At 44.8% G+C, this 20,588-nt stretch overlaps 1 protein-coding gene across 7 annotated transcripts in view; it reads left to right on the top strand.

Moving 5' to 3' along the window:
• Positions 1 to 20,588, top strand: part of DNM3 (dynamin 3) — a 369,829-nt gene that overhangs the window by 314,358 nt on the left and 34,883 nt on the right. For all 7 annotated transcript variants that reach the window (XM_030572453.1, XM_030572454.1, XM_030572452.1 and 4 more), the window contains one exon: positions 18,823 to 18,987. In XM_030572453.1, coding sequence (XP_030428313.1) covers positions 18,823 to 18,987 — 165 coding nt within the window. The remainder of the gene's footprint in view (positions 1 to 18,822; positions 18,988 to 20,588) is intronic.

Here is a 20,588-nt window from a genome sequence, read left to right as displayed (position 1 = left end):
CATAGGGGGGCTGTGCAGTGCCCCGCGGCCAGACTGCACCAACCCCAGAGGCACGTCTTCCCCAGAACACAGAGGGACTGTGCTTGCTGCCCCATCTCCTCTTGGGCCCCCTGGAGTAGCTTTCATCCCTAGAGGAAGCAATCCTCATAGGCAAGGAGAAAAGGCTCTTTTGAGTCATCTTTCACAGTTGAACCCAAAATGGAATATGAGAACTTGCATGGCTCAGGGTCTGTGGTAGGATATTGTGCTGTTCCGTTCTAACTCAGGCTGGTAGGAACTGAAAATTCTTCTTCGAGTGCTGTCCCTGTGGGTGCTCCACTGTAGGTGACAGTGCGTCCTGGCGCTGTTGATCGGAGATTTTTGGTAGCCGAGCCTGGTCGGGACGCACGCACTCAGTTGGTATCTCCCATCTCGTTGAAATCTTCCTGAGCACATGCGTCCCGCACCCTCCTCAGTTCCTTCTCAACCGTCCTCGGCCAAAGACGGGACTTAGAGCAGTGCTGATCCTCTTCCCTGGTTTTTGAAGGAAACGATTACATAGAAATAGTTAGTAATATCCCAGTTGTTTCTCTTCTTTTAGAGTAGTTACTTAGTTTAAAAAAAAATTCCCTCAAGTTTGTCTCTCACTGAGACCCTCTCCCCTGACATTTACTAGTGCAATAATGCTGGAGCCTTCAGGATTCAAGGAATGTGCTTCCTGTCAGGACTTTATGCCAGTTTCTGATGGACACTCACGCTGTGTGAAGTGCCTTGGCGAGACACACGTCCCTGCCAAGTGTGTCCACTGCACAAGCCTCAAAACCTGACAGGAACCTGCGGCTGAAACTGCTTCTCATACAGAAATCCCTGAAGCCGCCTCTGGAGACAGGCAATGGCAAACCCTCTCCCTCACGCTCGATGGCCAGGTCCGAATGACCGGGAGCATCGCTTCACCCTCTCTGGAGCAGAAGCAGGAAGCTCTGCAGCTGCCTATGGAGCAGGGCAGTAAACCTGCTCCCTTGCCAGGTCAGAACAGACCGGGAGCCCGGCTTCACCCTCTCATGTGAAGAGACAGGAAGCCCTAATGTCTCCTCTCAAAGACACTCAAGAGGGTAAATGATCTCCTGCAGGGTCTTTACCCTTGGTGCTGTCAGCACCAAGAGCAGGCAACTCTGACCACCCCTGCACAAGCAACTCTCATGGGGTTCTAAAGCAGGGACCCGACTTCCCACAGCGGGAAGCTCTCGTTGGCACCAGTTTCCCAGGCACCGACAATGGACCCGGTGCCGACAACGAGTTCCACCCCCGGCACTGAGCCTGCCTGCAACCCCCAAGCAGATTCAGACCCCCTGCGGGGCTCTCACAAATGGCTTTGGGCTCCTGCCAAAGTGAAACTAAAATCACTCCGGCTGCCGCTCAGACTTCACGCTCTGCAGCACACCAGCCTACGGAGCAGCAACAATTCCTGTATCAGCAGGATATCTCTGTGGCCCCTAAGCCTGACTCTCCGCTCCAGGACGGGGACCACTCGCTGTTTGAACAGCAGCTCTCCTCACGTGACCTGGATACTTTCACTGATAGTGAGAACAGCACACAGCAGCAGGCAGAGTTCTCCCTGCCTCAGTCTTCACCCCCACCCCCCTCCAGGCCATACATGCCCCAAGACATAGGGCATCATAAGAATCAGACTCAGTTTCCCTACTTTATCCCCCAGTGGCCAGGACCCATTTTTTCCGTACCCGGTGCCCTGGCCTCAGTGGTACCTGTGGTTGGCTCCTGCCACCGCTTCTCCTTGTACTCCTTCTACCGGACCGCAAGCTCGTCCTATGCCTATATCCCCAGCTCTATCAACATCTAGTGCTCCTGAACCCCCTCCTGAAGACATGGGCTATGACCCTTTCCCTGTTTTACTGGCTCTTGCCTCACCATCAGCCACAGAGGTTGCCCTTATGCCTCCACCTCCACAGAACATGGATGACTTTATGCAATTCCACGAATTTTTTAAGAAAATGTCACTCAGCCAGGACATCCCTTTGGAGGAAGTCCAGGAGACACAACATAGGCTTCTCAAAATCCTCTGCACCTTCAAAGATAGCACTACCTATAGAGAGAGCACTCCTAGAACCAGCTGGTACTCTCTTGCAGACCCCTGCCTCCATTCCACCAACATGCAAGAAAGCTCAACATAAATACTACATGCCTGCGAGGGACATTGATTTCTTATTTTCCCACCCACAACCCAATTCTATTGTGGTTGATGCAGCGACTCACAGAACAAAGCACTCACACTATCAGCCCACTCTGCAGGGACAAGGACCTCAAACGTCTTGACCTCCTGGACCACAAGGTTTATACTCTTCTACTTTGCAATTTAGAATTGCAAATTTATTCTACCCTCCTTGCAAGCTATGACCATGACAACTACAACAAGCTCTTTGATTTGCCTCCCATGTACTGGAGGACAGGAGAGCGGACTTCCAGTTAGTCCTTGTCGAAGGTCAGTTGGTGTCTAGCATGGCACTACAAGCATCCATGGACATGACTGATCCAGCAGACCGCACCACTGCAGTGGTGATGTGCTGGTCTTCTTGGCTCTCAGCATCCGGTATCCCCAACAATTTGCAATCCAAAGTGGAGAGTCTCCCCTTTGACAAAGATAACCTCTTTTCTCACCCCCACCTCCCAAAAAAAGAAATCTTTCACACTATGAAAGATTCTAGAGCCACTCTGCACACATTGGGCACATACTCGTCCCTCACCAGGAGACAATGGTATCAACCTTACCAAAGGCCCAGCACACAACAATATCACTAACCCGACCCCAGTCCAGACAATATGACACTGGGAAAAACCGCAACAGACCTCCTAGTCACAGGCAAAACCAGGCGCAACCAACTACTTCCCAGCATTGGGTAACAAACAATTTTGAAGTGCTGGTCAGGGGTACATGCAACCACCCCTTGACTCCGCCGCCTATTTGCCCATTTGGCTACCTCCTCCAGACTTTCCACCATGTCTGGCAACAGATCACGCAGGACTGCTGGGTCCTGGAAATAGCTCAGTCAGGTTACTCCATCCCTTTCCTATTTTCCCCGCCCACCCTTTCTCCTTCCCTGACCTTCTTAGGGACCCCTCTCAAGAACACATTTTCTGTGTGGAGGTGGCTCATATTCTCCACCTAGATGCAGTTGAACATGTGCTGACACAACATCATGGAAAAGGATTCTACTCCCAAAAGGAAGGCAGAGGGTACAGGTACAAAAATTCAAGATGGTCACATTGGGCACAGTAATACTCATACTGTACAAGGGGACTGATTCACAGTGCTCATCCTATAAGATGCCTATTTCCATATATACATTCATCCAACCCAGTAGACATAGTTTCTGCATAATACTGACTCCGCCACCAAACGTATTGGCCTCCCTACATTGGTAGACAAAACCAGAAAACCTATGCACGGATGTTCCCTTGCATCCGCACTCCCCAGTACTCATGCTAACCACGGTCACTTCCCAGATAGATTGTGGAGTGCGCTTAGGCGACCACAAGGCACGGGGCCGCTGGTCCCTATCAGAGACGTGTCTGCACATCAATCTCCTAGAACTATGGAATTGCTGCATACATCGTCACGTAAAAGTCACCGCTTCCTACCTGCCCATGTGTCACAACAGTACCGCCCACACTCGGCAGACATTTCTCCGAGAAACACGAATGGGAATTACATCCCTCGATACCTCAACAGCTCTCCTCCCACTGGGGCACTCTGTCGATAGACCTGTTTGCCACTTCTCAAAACTGCAAATGCCATCTATTTTGTTTCAGAGCGGGACTCGGAAACGCTCCTCATTCCTTGGAACAACTCCCTCATGTATGCTTTTCCACTGATCTCACTCATACACAGGGTTCTACGCAACATCACAGAGGACAAAGCCCGGGTCATACTTATTGCCCCAGACTGACCCAAGCAGATATGGTATCCTTACATGCTACGCATATCCATCCGTCCTCCCTGTACTCTCCCCGACAGACCACATCTCTTCTCCCAGAACTGCGGTCGGCTTCTTCATCCGCAGCTCTGGAAACTCCATCTGATGCTGTTGTTCTTTCATGGTTTCAATCCCATGAATTAGCCTGCTCAGACATGTCCTCCTGCACAGTAGAAGGGACTCCACTCCTAAGACTTACCTGCAAAAGTGGAAATGCTTCTCCATCTGGTGCTCCCAGAGATGCCTAATACCCCAGACTGCAACCCTCCCTGACATCTTAGACTATCTTTTCGAACTAAAACAGGACACATTTTCACTCAGCTTTACCACAGTACGCCTCACGGCCCTTACTGCCTTCCATGACACTCTGGACGGCTATTCACTTTCACACGCCCCACCATGAAACGCTTCCTCATGGGCCTGCAAAATCTCTACCCTGAGACTCATTCACTAGTAGTCTCCTGGAGTCTTAACCTAGTTCTCTGTGCTCTTATGAAACCCTTTTTAGAGCCCCTAGCCACCTCTCTGCTCCACATGTCCAGGAAAGTGGCTTTCTTGGTTGCCATAACGTCAACAAGAAGGGTTGGTGAAATAAGCGCCCTGATGGCCTACCCTCCCTACACCATTTTCTCTAAACACAAGCTTACCATACAAACCTACTCCAAATTCCTCCCCAAGGTGGTGTCTACTTTCCACCTTAACCAGTCAATACACTTACCTGTATTCCATCCCAATCCTCACATGACTCCACAGGAAGCTGCATCACGTACCCTCGACGTCCGACGGGCTCATGCATTCTATCTTGACAGAACTAAACCATTTTGTGAATCTCCTAGGCTTTTGTTTCTACTACTAAAAGATCAAAGGGTGACGTTATCTCTAAGCAAAGACTCTCCAAGTGGATCTCCACCTGCATCAGATCCTGCTATCAGACGCAGAATGTTCAACCACCAGAGGGTATTAGGACTCATTTTACTAGAGCAATGTCAACATCCATTGCCTTCCTCCACAGCGTACCTGTTACAGACATATGCAAGGCAGCTGTATGGACTTTTGACCACACATTTGCCAAACATTATGCTATCACATGGGATACCATGGCAGACACCATAATTGGCCATGCAGTACTTTCTACCTTTGTTCCTCACACAACTCCAAAATCCCACCAACCATAGTGGGTACTGCTTCACATTCACCTACAGTGGAGCATCCACAGGGACAGCACTCGAAGAAAACGAGAAAGTTACTCACCTTGCAGTAACTGAAGTTCTTCAAAATGTGTGTCCCTGTGGGTGCTCTACTCCCTGCCCTCCTCCCCTCTACTTTGGAGTATTAGTATGATTTCTCCATGGTAGAAAAGGAACTGAGGAGGGTGTGGGACGCACGCGCTCAGGAAGAGTCCAACGAGACGGAAGATACCAACTGAGTGCATGCATCCCGACCAGGCACTGCTACCGAAAATCTCCAATCAGCGGCACTGGGACCCACCGTCACCTGGAGTGAGAGCACCCACAGGGACACACATCTCGAAGAACTTCAGTTACTGCAAGGTGAGTAACTTTCTCTTCTAATCACCTCCTCTGAGGGCTGTTCAAGGGACTATAGGATAGAAGCTTGGACCATGACTTTGAGTCCCTAAATTCTTGGGCACCTGACTCAAGATTCTTTTAAAGGGCCTGGTTTTCTGAAAGGGCTAAGTGCTCATCCTCTGAAACTTTGGCTTGTTTATGGTGTTAAAAGTTAAGCACTAAAATCACTAATCATTTCTGAAAAATTTAGCTGTGATGTTTTCTGAGTCGGCTTCCCAAGAGTCCCCACCATCACCGTAATTAACACATATTTACAATCTTATTGGCTGAATTAATAGAGATCCTGTCACCTGAACTTTCCCCTTACCTTTAGAGTGAGAGTATTTAACCATTTAACCAAGGATCATAGTGGAGTCTCCGTCACTGACCATTTTTTTAATTGAGATTGGGTGTTTTTCTACCAGATCTGCTCTAGGAATTATTGTAGGGAACAAGGGAAGGTCTCTGGTCTTGGTTATACAGGCAGTTAGGCTAGATGATCACAGCAGTCCCTTCTGCCTTGGACTCCATGAATCTGGGAGTGGTTCCTTCAGGTCAAGGCTGAGATGCTTTGGTCAGCATGAGGTAATTTTTGCTGGCCACTGCCTATGTTGCGCCTTAGGGTGCTTGAACAGAGGACTTTTCTATTTGGTACCTTTCACCAGCACTAAAATCACACAATGGAATCGTTTTTAGAAAGGACGAGCTTTTGAGAACCACATGCTGCCAGAGTCCATGGAAATGGAAGAAAATAGAGTAGAGATTAATGGCCAGGTGTTAATTCGATCCATATGGTCCACAACCTGCATTACAGATGACTGTTTGAGCCTCCCCCTTTCTTTCATTTTCTTCGATTTTTTAGTGTAAACCTCAAGACTTGCTCTTTTTGTTCTTGAGGGAAATACACAGTGCATCGAGCATTTAACCATAAAATAGCAGGCTGGGGGCTGTACCTCTTGCTATTCCCCTCTGTCAAGAAAATGGTTCAGCTCCCTCTATAAATAATTTCCACTATTTGCTTCTGTTGTCCTTGGCAATGTTTTCCATCCACTAGCCAGCCATTGTGAAGTAGTATTCTCTCCTAACATCTTATAGGCTACTTACTTCAGATTCAAATCCTTGTTGTCTTGACATGTATTAATTAATATCACAGCACTATTTAAAACATCCCAAGATTACATTGACCTTGTTCTATGTTACTCTAAAGATAACAAATACTACACTCATACTATCCAACACCCTAGACTGCATTTTAGCCTGTGTCTAGAAATTAGGGGCACTTTCCTTAGTATGACAAGCGGATTCTTTGACTGAAAAGTTTTTCAGATTCCAAAATAAATGTATTTACTAAGTGACTGTGCTGTCTTCATTATGCCAGGCTGTCTTTGTTTTTGCCTGTCCAGCAATCTATTTTGAAAGTATGAAGTAGCTGTTGGCCCTGAATCAAAAATTTGCATTGCAGGTACATAACAATTGTTTGTGTGGGGATATTTTATAAGTGGTAGTGAACATGGAAAACGCTGCACAAACTTCTTGTCATGAGGGAGCTTGCTCCTCACAGGAGTATTGTATTGATGTTACCCTTTCCCGGATTTCATTTTCTACTGGATTTTTTAATAGAAGAAAATACATGTTACTGTGATTTTATGAGTCTTGAAAAATATGCACGATTCAGTTCCCCTCACAGCACTGGCAGTTCTCACAATTTTATCACATCTCATATTTGTTTTTCTCAGACGCCCTGCTCCTGGACTCAGGTGCTACATAAGACATTCACTTTCTTTCTTTCTTTCTTTCTTTTTTTTTTTAAATGAAAGCTAAATTTAATAGCCCCCATCACTGTGGAAAAAGCTTGAAAATATTTACCGAGTTTACCCTAAAAGGCTCAAAAACCAGAAGGCAACTAAAAAATTCCAAATGTATTGTTTTTTTTAAATCTCATAATTAAGCCAGTCCCATGATTTTTGAGGGCCTGGTTTATGAATTTTGAATGCTTGGGGTCAGCAGTGCTACACAAATAACCTGGGTTGGGTTTTCATATGCAGTGCAAGATCTTAAATAATGATCTTCACTTTACAGTGTCTGTAACCTGAGAGAAGAATCCAGTTGCAGAATTGGATTGTGATTGGTTAAATCACTTTGGGTTAGATTATGTCTGGCCCTTATGTGGCTATGCAGTGAAAGAGGAAGACAACCTGTGTAAAGGCCAACCAGAATTGCAGTTTCCGTACTTAAGGGAGAGCAGGGCTGCTACAGAGACCGTGGGAGTTAAAGATAAGAATGGCCATACTGGGTCAGACCAAAGGTCCATCTATCTTGTCTTCTGACAGTGATCAATGCCAGGTGCCCCACAGGGAATGAACAAAATAGGTAATCATCAAGTGATTGATCCCCTGTCGCCCATTCCCAGCTTCTGGCAAACAGAGGCTAGGGACACCATCCCTGCCCATCCTGGCTAATAGCCATTGTTGAACCTATCCTCCATGAATTTATCTAGTTCTTGTTTTGAACCCTATTATAATCTTGACCTTCACAACATCCTCTGGCAGAGAGTTCCACAGGTTGACTGTGCATTGTGTGAAAAAATACTTCCTTTTGTTTGTTTTAAACCTGCTGCCTATTAATTTCATTTGGCAGCCCCTTGTTCTTGTGTTATGAGTAGGAGTAAATAACACTTCTTTATTTACTTCCTCCACACCAGTCATGATTTTATAGACCTCAATCCTATCCCCTCTTAGTCATCTCTTTTCCAAACTGAAAAGTCCCAGTCTTATTAATCTCTCCTCATATGGCAGCCATTCCATATCCCTAATCATTTTTGTTGCCCTTTTCTGGACCTTTTCCAATTCCAATATATCTTTTTTGAGATGGGGCGACCACATCTGCACGCAGTATTCAAGATGTGGGGTACCATAGGTTTATTTGATATTTTCTGTCTTATTATCTATCCCTTTCTTAATGATTCCCAACATTCTGCTTGCTTTTTGACTGGTGCTGCACATTGAGTGGATGTTTTCAGAGAACTATCCACAATGACTCCAAGATCTTTCTTGAGCGGTAACAGCTAATTTAGACCCCATCATTTTATATGTATAGTTGGGATTATGTTTTCCAATGTGCATTACTTTGCATTCATCAACACTCAATTTCATCTGCCATTTTGTTGCCCAGTCACCCAGTTTTGAGAGATCCTTTTGTAGCTCTTTGCAGTGGATGAGAGTGGCAGGATCTTTATCTGAGAGGAAAGGGTGCAGTTTCCTGACTAGCCAGATGCGGGAGAGAAAGTGTTTTCCATTGTGTTTGGTTCATTGACAATACAAGAAAACTAGTGTATTGTCACCTACTAGAAACTAGAGCTTTCTTCCAATGACCAATTCTTGCTGTGAGACACCATCACATTGTTAAAGCAGCTCTTTTGGCACAACAGTCTATTATGCATCTTTAAGAATGTATTGCCAAATTATACATATAGCCCAAAAATGTAACGAGAGAGAAGATTCCAAGAAGCAATTGTAAAGGCTTTTAAGAGAGGCAGGGAACTTACACAAACACAGCATACTTCATTTGTCTATGAAAGAAAAATTCCAGCTGAACACAAATAAAAGTAGATAAATGGATAATTTCAACCTTAAAGCATAACTACAGTGTTCAGTGTGTTGTCAGTTCTTTGTGATTGGCTTTTGTATAAATGCCTCTATACATATCTACCCCATAACATATTGCCGCAGTCGAGATTTATGGAGTTGTTCAAACTAAATCCCGCACTATAAAAGATGGGGGGCTACTGGCTGGATATTTTTTGTGAGGACTTCCCTTTAGAATGTGTTCCCAATTAGTTCCAGCTAGCCAGAATCTACTGACCAAGATTCTGAAGAGGTTCCTAAGTGTCACCCTTAATCGAGAAATATGGTTTTATATTCATTCACACAATACCTCTCAGATTGGCCATATTGTCTGTAACAGTTTTGTGTTTGGTGGGATGCAGTGCACTCCACTTACTGTCAGTTCGAGAACCACCTGTTTCCTCAACAGTTGTCATCTGAATTTATGTTTTAATGTTCTCCTGACTCTATATGGACCCAATTCTTTGCTGGGGTAACTCCACTGACTACCATGGAGTTTACCCCTGCAGAGAATTTGGACCTTCTGTCTTATATATGAACTTATCTGAAGACATTATAGGTCAAAACAGTGCTCAGAGTAAAGAGAGACAGGCTTTTAGCTGAGTTATGCATTTGCACTTATTCAAAGTGGGATTACATGTTGCTCAGGGGGAACAGATTGGGACTGCTTGACTATTCTGCACCAGAGCAGATTTAACAGATTTCAGTGATATGCACGTAAGTGCTGTGGATTGTAAATAATTGCAGTGATTAAATCTTGTATTGCATTCTGCTTGTGCTGAATGCAGTCCAAATGAGAAATGTCTATAGACAAATAAGAGTCATGCTTGATATGATTTAGCCGTCGTTAGGGACTCCTGTTATAGACAAGTGGGAGCAGTCTGGTGAAGCAGGGAAAAATGCCTTATCCAACCTAATCCTTTATTTTTGGCTTGAATTTTAATTTTGATTCCATAGCCCAGCCTCTTCGATGTTATGATTTGAGAGTTTTTAAACCCATTCTGTCTCTTACTTGAGACATATGTGCTACTATATTTCACCACAAGCTTTACTAATCCTAAACAATATTTGATATCTTGGAATATGTCCCTCAACAAGATCCTTCTTACTGTTATCAGTTAGTGCTGTTCCACCAGCCAATCCTTGCTCTCTACTTATCCAGCATTTGAGAGCTCTATTGTTTAGTCATAGCCAATGTCCCCTGCTGTTACTGGTGTATTGTAAAATGGAGGCAGCTGCTTGCCTGATGGAATGTTTCACATTTTTTGGTAGGGATTTTCATCTGTAAACAAAAAAATCAAATTTATAGTCAGATGACTGTTTTCTGACAAAAATATAGAAACAGTATTTCAGTAATTCTCATCCAGTAACTTAGTAATGAGATCTACCACAGCCATCAGTGTATTTTATAATATTGCAAAGTATTGCTTTGCTTTCATTTAATTAAATTTGGCTATTTCCCCTACAATCCAAATGCTTCTATTTTGCCTTCTACCATCCTTTTTAATAGAATGTTCTGTTTGATTGAAGAAAGTACTTTATTGTTTGAGAAACTCTTCTGATTAAATAACTAAACAAATTCTCCTTTTTGGAACTGAAATCCTACAATATTATATGAGACATTTTTATGCATGTTTGCAGCTGCCTGACGTGATAAAATCATGGCAGAGATGATATTGTTCACCCTGTGCGGTCAATGCAGGGTTGTTCTCAACAATGTATTTTTCAGTACTTTGTCCAGGTTTGCTTTAAATATTCAATGTTATGGAACTTTTTAATGGGAAACTAGTTCACAGCCTTATAAATCTCACTGTCAGGAAGATTATCCTGATGTTCAGCTGAACTCTTCCTTTTCTGAACTGTATTCCATTACTTGTACCACACAGAATAATTTCTCTTACTCCAGAGTGTTTCCAACCTTCCAGAAGACAGATGTCTTGTCTCCTCCTTAGTTGTCATGTAGATATGCACATATATGGTAAAATCCTGTTGCCATTGAAGTCAGCTCCCATTGACTTCAGTGGAATCATGATTTCACCGGTAGTTTTCAATTCTTCCCTCATGTGTCATTGTTATCAGCCCCTGAATCCTTTTAGCTGCTCTTCTCTAAACTTCCTGATACAGAGGATGTCTGAATCCACTATTTCAAGTGTGGGTGCATTAGTAAGACTCAATCATACTATTCGTTTGAATAGCAGCTTTCATCCAAACATCTTAGAGCACTTTATGAATGTTAATCAATTAATACTCCCCACCCTTTTGTAAAGTACATAAGTAGTAGTATCTTCCTACAAATGAGGGGACAGTGGAGTAGGGAAGGATTGTCGCCTCTGCTCGGTGGCATGATGAATGTGTGTTTGAAGTGTAATATCACTCTGGCTGCCATGTTACCTTTCAAAGTATTTGCTCCCACTGCTAAGGCTGTAAGTTTTACTCACTGTTGAATAGCTGCATGTAATGGGGCGACGACTCACCCAGCAGTGCCTCATGATGGTTGTCCAGGGAATTAGCTCTTTTCACTCAGGAGCGCCCTCTGCAGGCCAGTGTCCCGCTTTCCGCTGGCCCAGGTGTCCCTCCCAGATCCCGGTTCCCCTTACCTCGGGGTTCCACCCCGTGCAGTACCCCGCAGTTTTTCTGGGTCTCCCCTCCCCGGGGAACCTCCAACCCCTTATCCCCATCTTGCCTCAGTCTTGGCTACTGCCAGTCACCATCTAGCCCCCGCTCACTGGTGTGAACTAGAGTATAATTGCAGTATACTTGCCACTCATCATCGGCAAGGAGGGTTTGGACCTGCTGCCTCTGCGTACCCTTGGGCTGCCTCTGCAACCCCAGTACTCTTCTCAGGGGTAGCTCCAGGCATCATCACAGCAAGCACATGCCTGGGGCAGCAAGCCGTGAGGGGCAGCCTGCCAGTCGCTATGAGGGCGGCAGGCAGGTGGCTTTCGGCAGCATGCCTGCGGGAGGTCCGCCTGCAGATCACCCGCAGAAACGCTGCCTAATCTGCATGACCAGTGGACCGCCCGCAGGCACGCTGCCAAAAGCCACCTGCCTGCCTGCCGTGCTTGGGGCAGCAAAAAACATAGAGCTGCCCCGACCCTTCTGGGCCCTTAACAAGGCCTGCAGCCTGAAGGTTTTCCAGGCCAGAACCTCCCCAGCTCCTCTGGCCTTTCCCCAGCCCTGCTCCACTTTGGGTACCCTGCTCCACTTTAGGTACCCTGCTCAGCTGCTGGTCCCATCCCTCTCAGCATCTAGAGAGAGACTCTGCCTGAGCTCCAGCCTAGCAGCCCCTTTATTGGGCCAGCTGCAGCCTGACTGGGGCATGGCCCAGCTGTGGCTGCTTCCCCAATCAGCCCAGGCTTACTGGTTTCCCACCACAGCCCTCTCACTGGGCTATTTTAAACCCTTCAGGGCAGAAGCGGGGTTACTGCCCTACTACACTGCACTTTGAGTTATTTTTCCCCAGATGTACTAGTTTTCATTTTTCCAAGATGAATCTTGTTCTCTTAGCCCTGTGGTTTTCAACATTTTTTCATTTGTGGACCCCCTAAACATTTTTTAATGGAGGTGCGGACCCCTTTGGAAATCTTAGACATAGTCTGCGGACCCTAGGTTGAAAACCACTGTCTTAGCCTATTTCTCTGCTCTCTAGAGCCTTCTTAATTATCTCTTTATCCTTTCTGGTGTTGGCAGCACCTCCCAGATTGATTGTCAGATTTTGTAATTAGTATTCCTCTTCCAGGCCATTAATGAAGATATTAAATTAGAGCATATGTACGATAGATAAATTGTAGCAATCCAGTAGACACCTACCCTACATCCACACATTGCCACTTACTGCATCCTTGTAAAACTGTAAAAATAAACCAACCTCCCCCCCGCAACAACTAAAATTAACAAGCAACTCAGGAAATGAAAGGTTTCAGAGTAGCAGCCTGTGATATAGCATGGCCAGAGGGCAGCAGGAGAGGGTTAGAAGGCAGCCTTATTCCCTGTAAGGGGAAGAAAGTTTGCTATAGATTAATTAGAGCACCTGAAGCCAATCACATGATAAAAACCCCTGCTTCAATCAGACAGTGTGGGAGCTGGAGCAGAGAACAGTTTGAAGGGAAGCAGAGGACAGTTTGGAGAAGTGCTGCGGTGAGCTAAGAAGTCCAAGACCCTAGGTAAAGGGGCACCTGGCTTTTACAGAGGGAGGGCAGGAAGCCCCCCACAAGCTGAAAGGCAGGAGAGGGAAGTTGCCCAGGGGAAGGAAGTGTCAGTTCAAGTGGTTTACCACTATCCTCAGGGCCCCTGGGCTGGGACCTGGAGAAGAGGGCGGGCCCAGGTCCCTCCTTCTCCACTCCCCTCCTCTAGGACACTAGTGGGGCAGTTAACATTCCACTGCAGGGGCAAGAAATGGTGCCCTGAATCCTCCCCAAAGAAGAGAAAGCGCGAGACCCACCAAAATAGTGCCGGCAATTTGCCACACAGCCATGTTAGTCTGTATCCGCAAAAAGAACAGGAGTACTTGTGGCACCTTAGAGACTAACAAAAGTTTATGCTCAAATAAATTTGTTAGTCTCTAAGGTGTCACAAGTATTCCTGTTCTTTTTTCAGGAAATGAACTTTACTAGCTTGCCCTTGCTAAGGCAGGGCAGAGGACATGTGCTTTTGGTTGTGGGGAGAAAGGGGAGAGGAGAACATATACTGTTCCTCTAATGTGCAAAGAGGGAATGAACTGCCGTGGCTGCTGGCTAGGGGAGTTAGAGGCACTGAAAGGATCCTCATTGCCTTCTTCCTCTTCCTGGGACTGGAGGGGAGGTAACAAAGGTTGTTTCTGGCTTCTTAAGACTTCCTTCTTGAGCAGCTTTGTTAGCCTGATACCTCCTCACATTCTTTCCTCTGCCTTCCTCTACATGGTGAGATAAAATGGTGAGAAGAACATTGATCAAAGGTGCTGCTTCAAGGTAGCTCCATATAATTTTTGAAGAGGGTAGCAGCAGTCATATGACTGCCAGAGTCAGGGCACCCAGCCAGCTGAACAATTTACATGTGCCAGGTGAGTATGCCAATGGAAATATGCAAGGCTGGATTATGGTTGCTCTTTATTTCTGGCATTCCAGCTAGTTTTCAGTCCCATGTTCCAGGTCATTTGGAAAGAATTCTGCAGTAAGAATCTGAGAGACACCATAAAATCTTTCCCTCTGTAGATACAAAACATCTTCTGTGTTCTCTTCAGCCACTAATCTAGTAATTCTATTTATAACAAAGCTATTGGTCGTCAAGTACCATCCTGATCACTGTTTTGCTCTTCCAACCACTGAGCTTCATGATCTCTCAGCTGAAGCAGTGGAGAAAGCTCTTAGCAGGTGAAAGCCACTGACAAATATGACTATTTAAAAGTGGGACAATGGCTTGAAATGTTCAGCTTCTGCCTTTAAGATTATTTAATTGTGGTCACAGAGAGACAGTCAGTCTCGGGAGTGCTGGGACAATTTTTATAGTTGGGGTGCTGGTGATGGGAACCATGTATTTGGTGCTTGTTATTACTACTTCAAGCCAGGGAGTGCAGCAGCACCAGTAGTTCCAGCACCGCTGAGCAGACGTTAATTTTTGCATTAGTCTGTCTTGCCTGTTCTCTGCAAGAGACTTCAACAGCATATTCATATTTAAAAGATATAATAGAGCCAATTCAGAAGGTGTGCTATTGTAAACCACACTTCTTCTGGGTGTGGAGTTCTGTCCCATATAGACCACTTAAAGAGAGACATAAAATGAGTCTGCTCTACACCCTTAGCTAACAGCCAGGTTGGCTTTTAGTTCATGTGGTAGAGGCTCATGCATTAAGCTCCCAAGAGCCCAGGTTTGATCCTGCCCGACAATGACCAGGGTCTGTCAATGTTACGCTATGCCTCAGTCAGGGCTGTTCCTACCCATATGCAAAGTATGCAGCTACGTGCTGCTTCAGCCTCTGCCCCAGCCCTGACTCTTCCCACCCCTGCTCCACCCCAGCCCTGCCTCTTCCTGCCCTAGCCCCGCTCCCACTCCAGCCCTTCCTCTGAGGACTGCAGCAGGGGTCGGGTACCCTGCACTCACCGGCAGTGTTAAGTGGAGTGACCCAGCCCCAGCCCACTCCGCACCGCCAGCTCCCAGCCACGCCTCTGGTGAGTGCTGGGGGGGTGGTTCATCCTATACCCCAAGGCTCTGAGCCAGGGGAGCAGAGTGGAGCAGGCTGGGGCTGGGTCACTCCACTTCCTGCCACCCCGTGAGTGCAGGGTCGGGCCTGCCCTGCACTCACCAGGCGGCAGGAAGTAGAGCAACCCAGCCTCAACCTGCTCCGCTCTGCCAGCTCATGCTGGGGGGCGGTTTCCCCCTGCCCCCTAAGCCTGCTCCTGCCCCCCACCCCCTCGGAGAGGCTGCCGAGGGCACCAAAATGGCTAGGAATGGCCCTGGCCTCAATTGAGGTGTCTGTGCATTAATATAACGCTAGGATTTTAATGTGGCTCAGTGGTATGATCTGCAGTTTTACAATAATCAAATGTAACAGGGACTGTGTATAACAAACTTCTGGATTTGTTATGAAATCTAGTTTTACCAAGCAGCTTAATTCTTATTGGTTAATTTGGGCATGAGACAGTTTGAGTCAATTGAGAGGGAAAAGCCTAATAACTTTCAGAGATTTTAAAAATAATAATAACTAATATTTATTATTTGTATTGCACTAGTGCCCAGGAGCCTGAGTCACAAACCAGGACCCACTGTGCTGTGTGCTGTGCAAACACAGAACAAAGAGATGTTCCCTGCCCCAAACAGATTATAATTTTAGTATGAATTTAAAGTAAAAAGATAGTAAGCTGTTGAGAATATTATTAGTGGAAACCTTTTTTAAAAATTGCTTTAAACTTTCCAAAAATTGATATAGAAAAATAGATCAGCAGTATAAAGTCTAATCTGTTACCTTTTCAAAAAAGATATTGATTCCTGCGATGTCCACATTTTGTAAACATCACCACTGAACCTGCACATAAAAGGTTAAATGTTTGCAGACTATTATCCTTTGCCTTCAAGATCAGAGACAAATTACTATTTTTATTTTACGTTCCCTTGATGAGGATAATGATAAACATCTGTCACTTCGCTGCTTAGCCAGCAAAGAATCTTATTGCAATCCTGTAATTTAAACAGGAAAAAAATACATAGACATACACTCTGTTATATAGACAGTGTGGAGGAGGTGATAGAAAATTCCAGCTAGATCTGGGGGTACTGGGAAAACGGCATTTTATGTCTGCAATTACTTTGCTCAAAGAAAAATTCCATAGATGTATGCTTTTCTATTTATCTTGGGTATTTTAGAAGGGGAAATTACTGCTTGTTTCTTTCCAAACCCAGGGAGGAAAAGAAAAAAAGAAATATTCGATCTAAATTCTGTGACTCTCCACCATATGTAGTCCATTAGCAGAATGATTAAGGTTTGCATGTTAGTGTCTCTACTGGTGTTACAGAATCCAAAACAGAACTTCATCTTGGGTTTCATCAGTTACAGTTCTTGAGTTCCATCCGCCCTCTCCAAATTTTTAGGAAACTTTGTTAATTATTTTTAAAGCCATTAGATTAGTTGTTTTTCCCATTAGTTTTGCTCTAATTAAAAATGTCTAACCTGTTATAATCTGTCATATTAAGGGCAATGAAATTTCTTGTTTCTCGGCTCAGCTACAAGAAGATAAAACTACTCCCGGCTGTTTTTCGGTGTTGGTTGGATCAAGCTTTGGTTTATAAGCAGTAAATGTGAAATGCTATTCTGAATGAAAACAACAAGGAGTCCGGTGGCACCTTAAAGACTAACAGATTTATTTGGGCATAAGCTTTTGTATTTATGCCCAAATAAATCTGTTAATCTTTAAGGTGCCACCGGACTCTTTGTTGATTTTGTGGATTCAGACTAACACGCTACCCCCTGATATTCCGAATGATTTACCTTCTAGTACCAAATGGGCCAAAACAGACACATTTTGTTAAGAAGTCATATTGGGAGCATGTCTTGGGTTTGAAGTAAGAATGGCTTGTTGCTTGGTGTGGGTTTTACCTTCTGGTGATTAGACTGTCAACTCTTTGGGGCAGGGACTATCTTTCTGTTCCAGGTATGGACAGCACTTAGCATAATGGGGCCCTAGTCCATGACTGGGATTCTCGGCACTATAATAATACTACTAATAAATAATATACAGTAATACCTTTTTGTGTTTAATTCTCATTGTAATGTATTTGCATTTAGTGAATATAGTCCACTGGGATAAAATTCATCCCAGTGTAAGACTTAGGCACTGCGGCAGAATTTGCAGAAATTGTGTTTTGCAGGGAGGTGGGAGGCTGTATAGCAAACGCACTGAAGGCCAAGATTTTCCCAAATGACTAGGGCATTTTAGCGTCTCAGTTCTGGGGTGCCCCACTTGGCATTCCTTGAAGTGTGATTTTCAGATTCTCAAAGTGCTGAGCATCCATCCTCTGAAAATCAAGCCCCTTGAGGGTGTCTCAAGTTGAACGCTTGAAGCCACTAGTTACGTGAAAATCTTATCTTAACATTATATTAATAATATAGTAGCTGCTGATGCTGACAAGTATGGCTGGTAGATAGCTACTTACCTCAACTAGATTTTGTTCATAGCACGTTATTCACACTTGGTCATATAATTTCTGTTTTCTTTTGTGAAAAGCTATAGCTGCAAATGGACCAGTTTTTAGTTTTTGTTGTTGAAACCAGAACAGCTTAAATTCTCTTTCTGCGTTTCCGCAGAGAAATATTTTCTCTTGGGGTGGGGAAAGAGCCATTATTCCTCATGACTTTCCACTTGAAATTCAGTTGGTTTGGCTCATTTAAGCCTGCGGAAGCAGTTTATTTTTTACAAGATCAATGTACAGTAGTTTTCTTGTTTTTAAACAGTCCAAACTGAAATGAAGTGCATGCCATTAGCTTCCAGTTAATTTCAGTGGTAAACACAAATCTGCTATTTCAGATCAGCTGTTTACATACAAAGAAGCTATTCCAATCCAGCGGAAGAAAGGCCTCAGGTGCAAAGCCTTGAAGTACTGAAACCAGAGTGTTGTCATCCCTAAGTTGTCTGTTGTTAGATGTGTTACTTTTCATCTCACAAGTCTGTGGCTGGGTTTCTGGATTTGTCACAACTGAGTCAGTTCTCAGTAGCAAGGCTAGAATTTATCCAGAGGACCAGAGATTACAAGATCAGAGTTTGTAGTGCTGCTTTCATAAGTGAGTCAGGAGACAATTGGCAGGCTGAATATGGTAGTTACGCTCTCTGTTAGTAAGTATTGCACTGAGTTGAGGGAATTTATGAGGGTTTCATTCACCTCCTCAGTTCTTTACTGTTTTGAACCCGGCTTTGATCTAAAAATGTGAGTTTGTGTGGAAACATGTAACATTGCCTCTAAAAATGGACTCACATTGGGTCTTCCATTAACCCCTAACTACCAGGAATCCAGATTTCCTGCTGCGAAGCACTAATGTAAGCCAGCTTGATGCTTAATGGTTAAAGCTCTAAACATGCCGGTATCAAAGAAATGTGTTGCTGTATTACTATTCTGTAAGCCCAGCTTTCTGGCCCTCCTGTTCTAACTTGAAGGGTAAATAGCATGGAAAGAGATTATGTTCATTCTGCTTCTGTGTAGACGGAAAACGATGAGAACAGCCAGGCAGACAATTTCTCCATGGACCCCCAACTGGAGAGGCAGGTGGAGACTATTCGCAACCTTGTGGACTCCTACATGTCTATTATCAATAAATGTATTCGTGATCTGATACCAAAAACAATCATGCACCTTATGATCAACAGCGTAAGTAACAACCTCACTTTCTCAATCATTTTCAAATGTTTGGTTTTATCTTCAACTCTTAAAGAACTGATTCGTTTTTAAAATAGAGCAGCACTGTTGTACGGTGAAGAGAAGACGAGCATATAGAATATGATACATTGCAAACATGAGTAATAGTTCTGCCCTTATTAAAACAAAACACTGGAATCTTCTGCAGCAAAAAGTCCAATGCTCTGCAGCTTCTTCTAGAGCAGCTGCAGTGCTTACTGCAGAATACTATAGCATTTTTAATGTAAGGCTGAGTTCAGGTTAGTCCTAGTTGGCATCAATAGTATTGTTTAAAAGCACACTCCAGACCCAGTCATACTTGTCCTTCAGTGGTGTGTTTGTAAAGCCTCCTGCGGAGTACAAGCTGGGAACTCCACCTAGACAGCACCTAGACGGTGTGCAGCAGACCTGTATTGCACTGACTGTAGTCCCTTAAATGACCAAAGGCCTTGTTGCTTGTTTTTTTTGGGGAATAGCAGTTCATACTATACACCTCTACCTCAATATAACACTGTACTCAGGAGCCAAAAAATCTTACCGCGTTATAGGGGAAACTGCATTATATTGAACTTGCTTTGATCCACCGGAGTGTGCAGCCCTGCCCCCCAGAGCACTGCTTTACCATGTTATTTCCCAATTCGTGTTATGTTGGGTCGCATTATATCGGGGTAGAGGTGTACTAGCATTTTGCTTGGGTTCCTTACATTTGCAGATCATCTTTTTATAAAAAACAGTTCTAGGGTTTTTTTGAACAGTTTGTTTAGAGAAGTGGTTCTCAAACTACAGGGCGGGCCTCCCAAGGGAGGTGTGGGAATGTGTCAAGGGAGATGCGAGATGTGTGCTTTTCTTTTTATTTCTTTCTTTTTTTTCTTTTTTTTTTTTTAACAGCTCTGGCTGTCAGCCCTGGTGACTGGGGCTCATGCAAAAGGGCCAAGCACACCTGGGAGATGGGTATAAAGGGGTCAGCCGGAGCCCCGCCACCTGCACTCAGGCTCTCCTCCTCCCCCACCTCCCCAATCCCTCACCTTGAGGAGGCAGAGCTCTGGCTATCAGCCCCAGGGTGACAGCAGCAGCACAGAAGTAATGTGGCAATGGGGCACTAAGTCTGTGTGAAAAGAGGTAATATTGCTAAATATCACTTGTCACATTGCCACCCTTATTTCTGTGCTGCTGCTGGCACAGTGCTACTTTCAGAGCTGGGTGCCCGGCCTGCAACCACTGCTCTCCACTCTACCTTCAGAGCTGAGTGCCCGGCCAGCAGCCACTGTTCTCTGCTCTACCTTCAGAGCTAGGTGGGGGTATATGTACTTGTGGGGGAGTAAATGACTACAGGCACAAAGAGGGGGGGCCCACTCAAATAAGCTTGAGAACCACTTGTTTAGAGTATTAGAGGAAATGTGTGTGTCTGTCTACCCCCAGGTCATCTGATTTAAAAGTAGCTTTGCTTTAGCGCTGCTAGCCCATTGCTTGAGGACCTAGAAGACTTTCACTTCCTGATAGAGTCCTGATTGGGATCCAGTCTGTGCTTCTCTTTGTACTAGTGCCACTACTGCTGTATTTGTAGTAAATCACTA

The sequence above is a fragment of the Gopherus evgoodei genome, chromosome 8 (genome assembly GCF_007399415.2).
Source record: "Gopherus evgoodei ecotype Sinaloan lineage chromosome 8, rGopEvg1_v1.p, whole genome shotgun sequence".
NCBI classification, from domain to species: Eukaryota; Metazoa; Chordata; order Testudines; family Testudinidae; genus Gopherus; species Gopherus evgoodei.
Note: the sequence above shows the minus strand (reverse complement) of the source record. Positions and strands in the feature narration are given on the sequence as shown.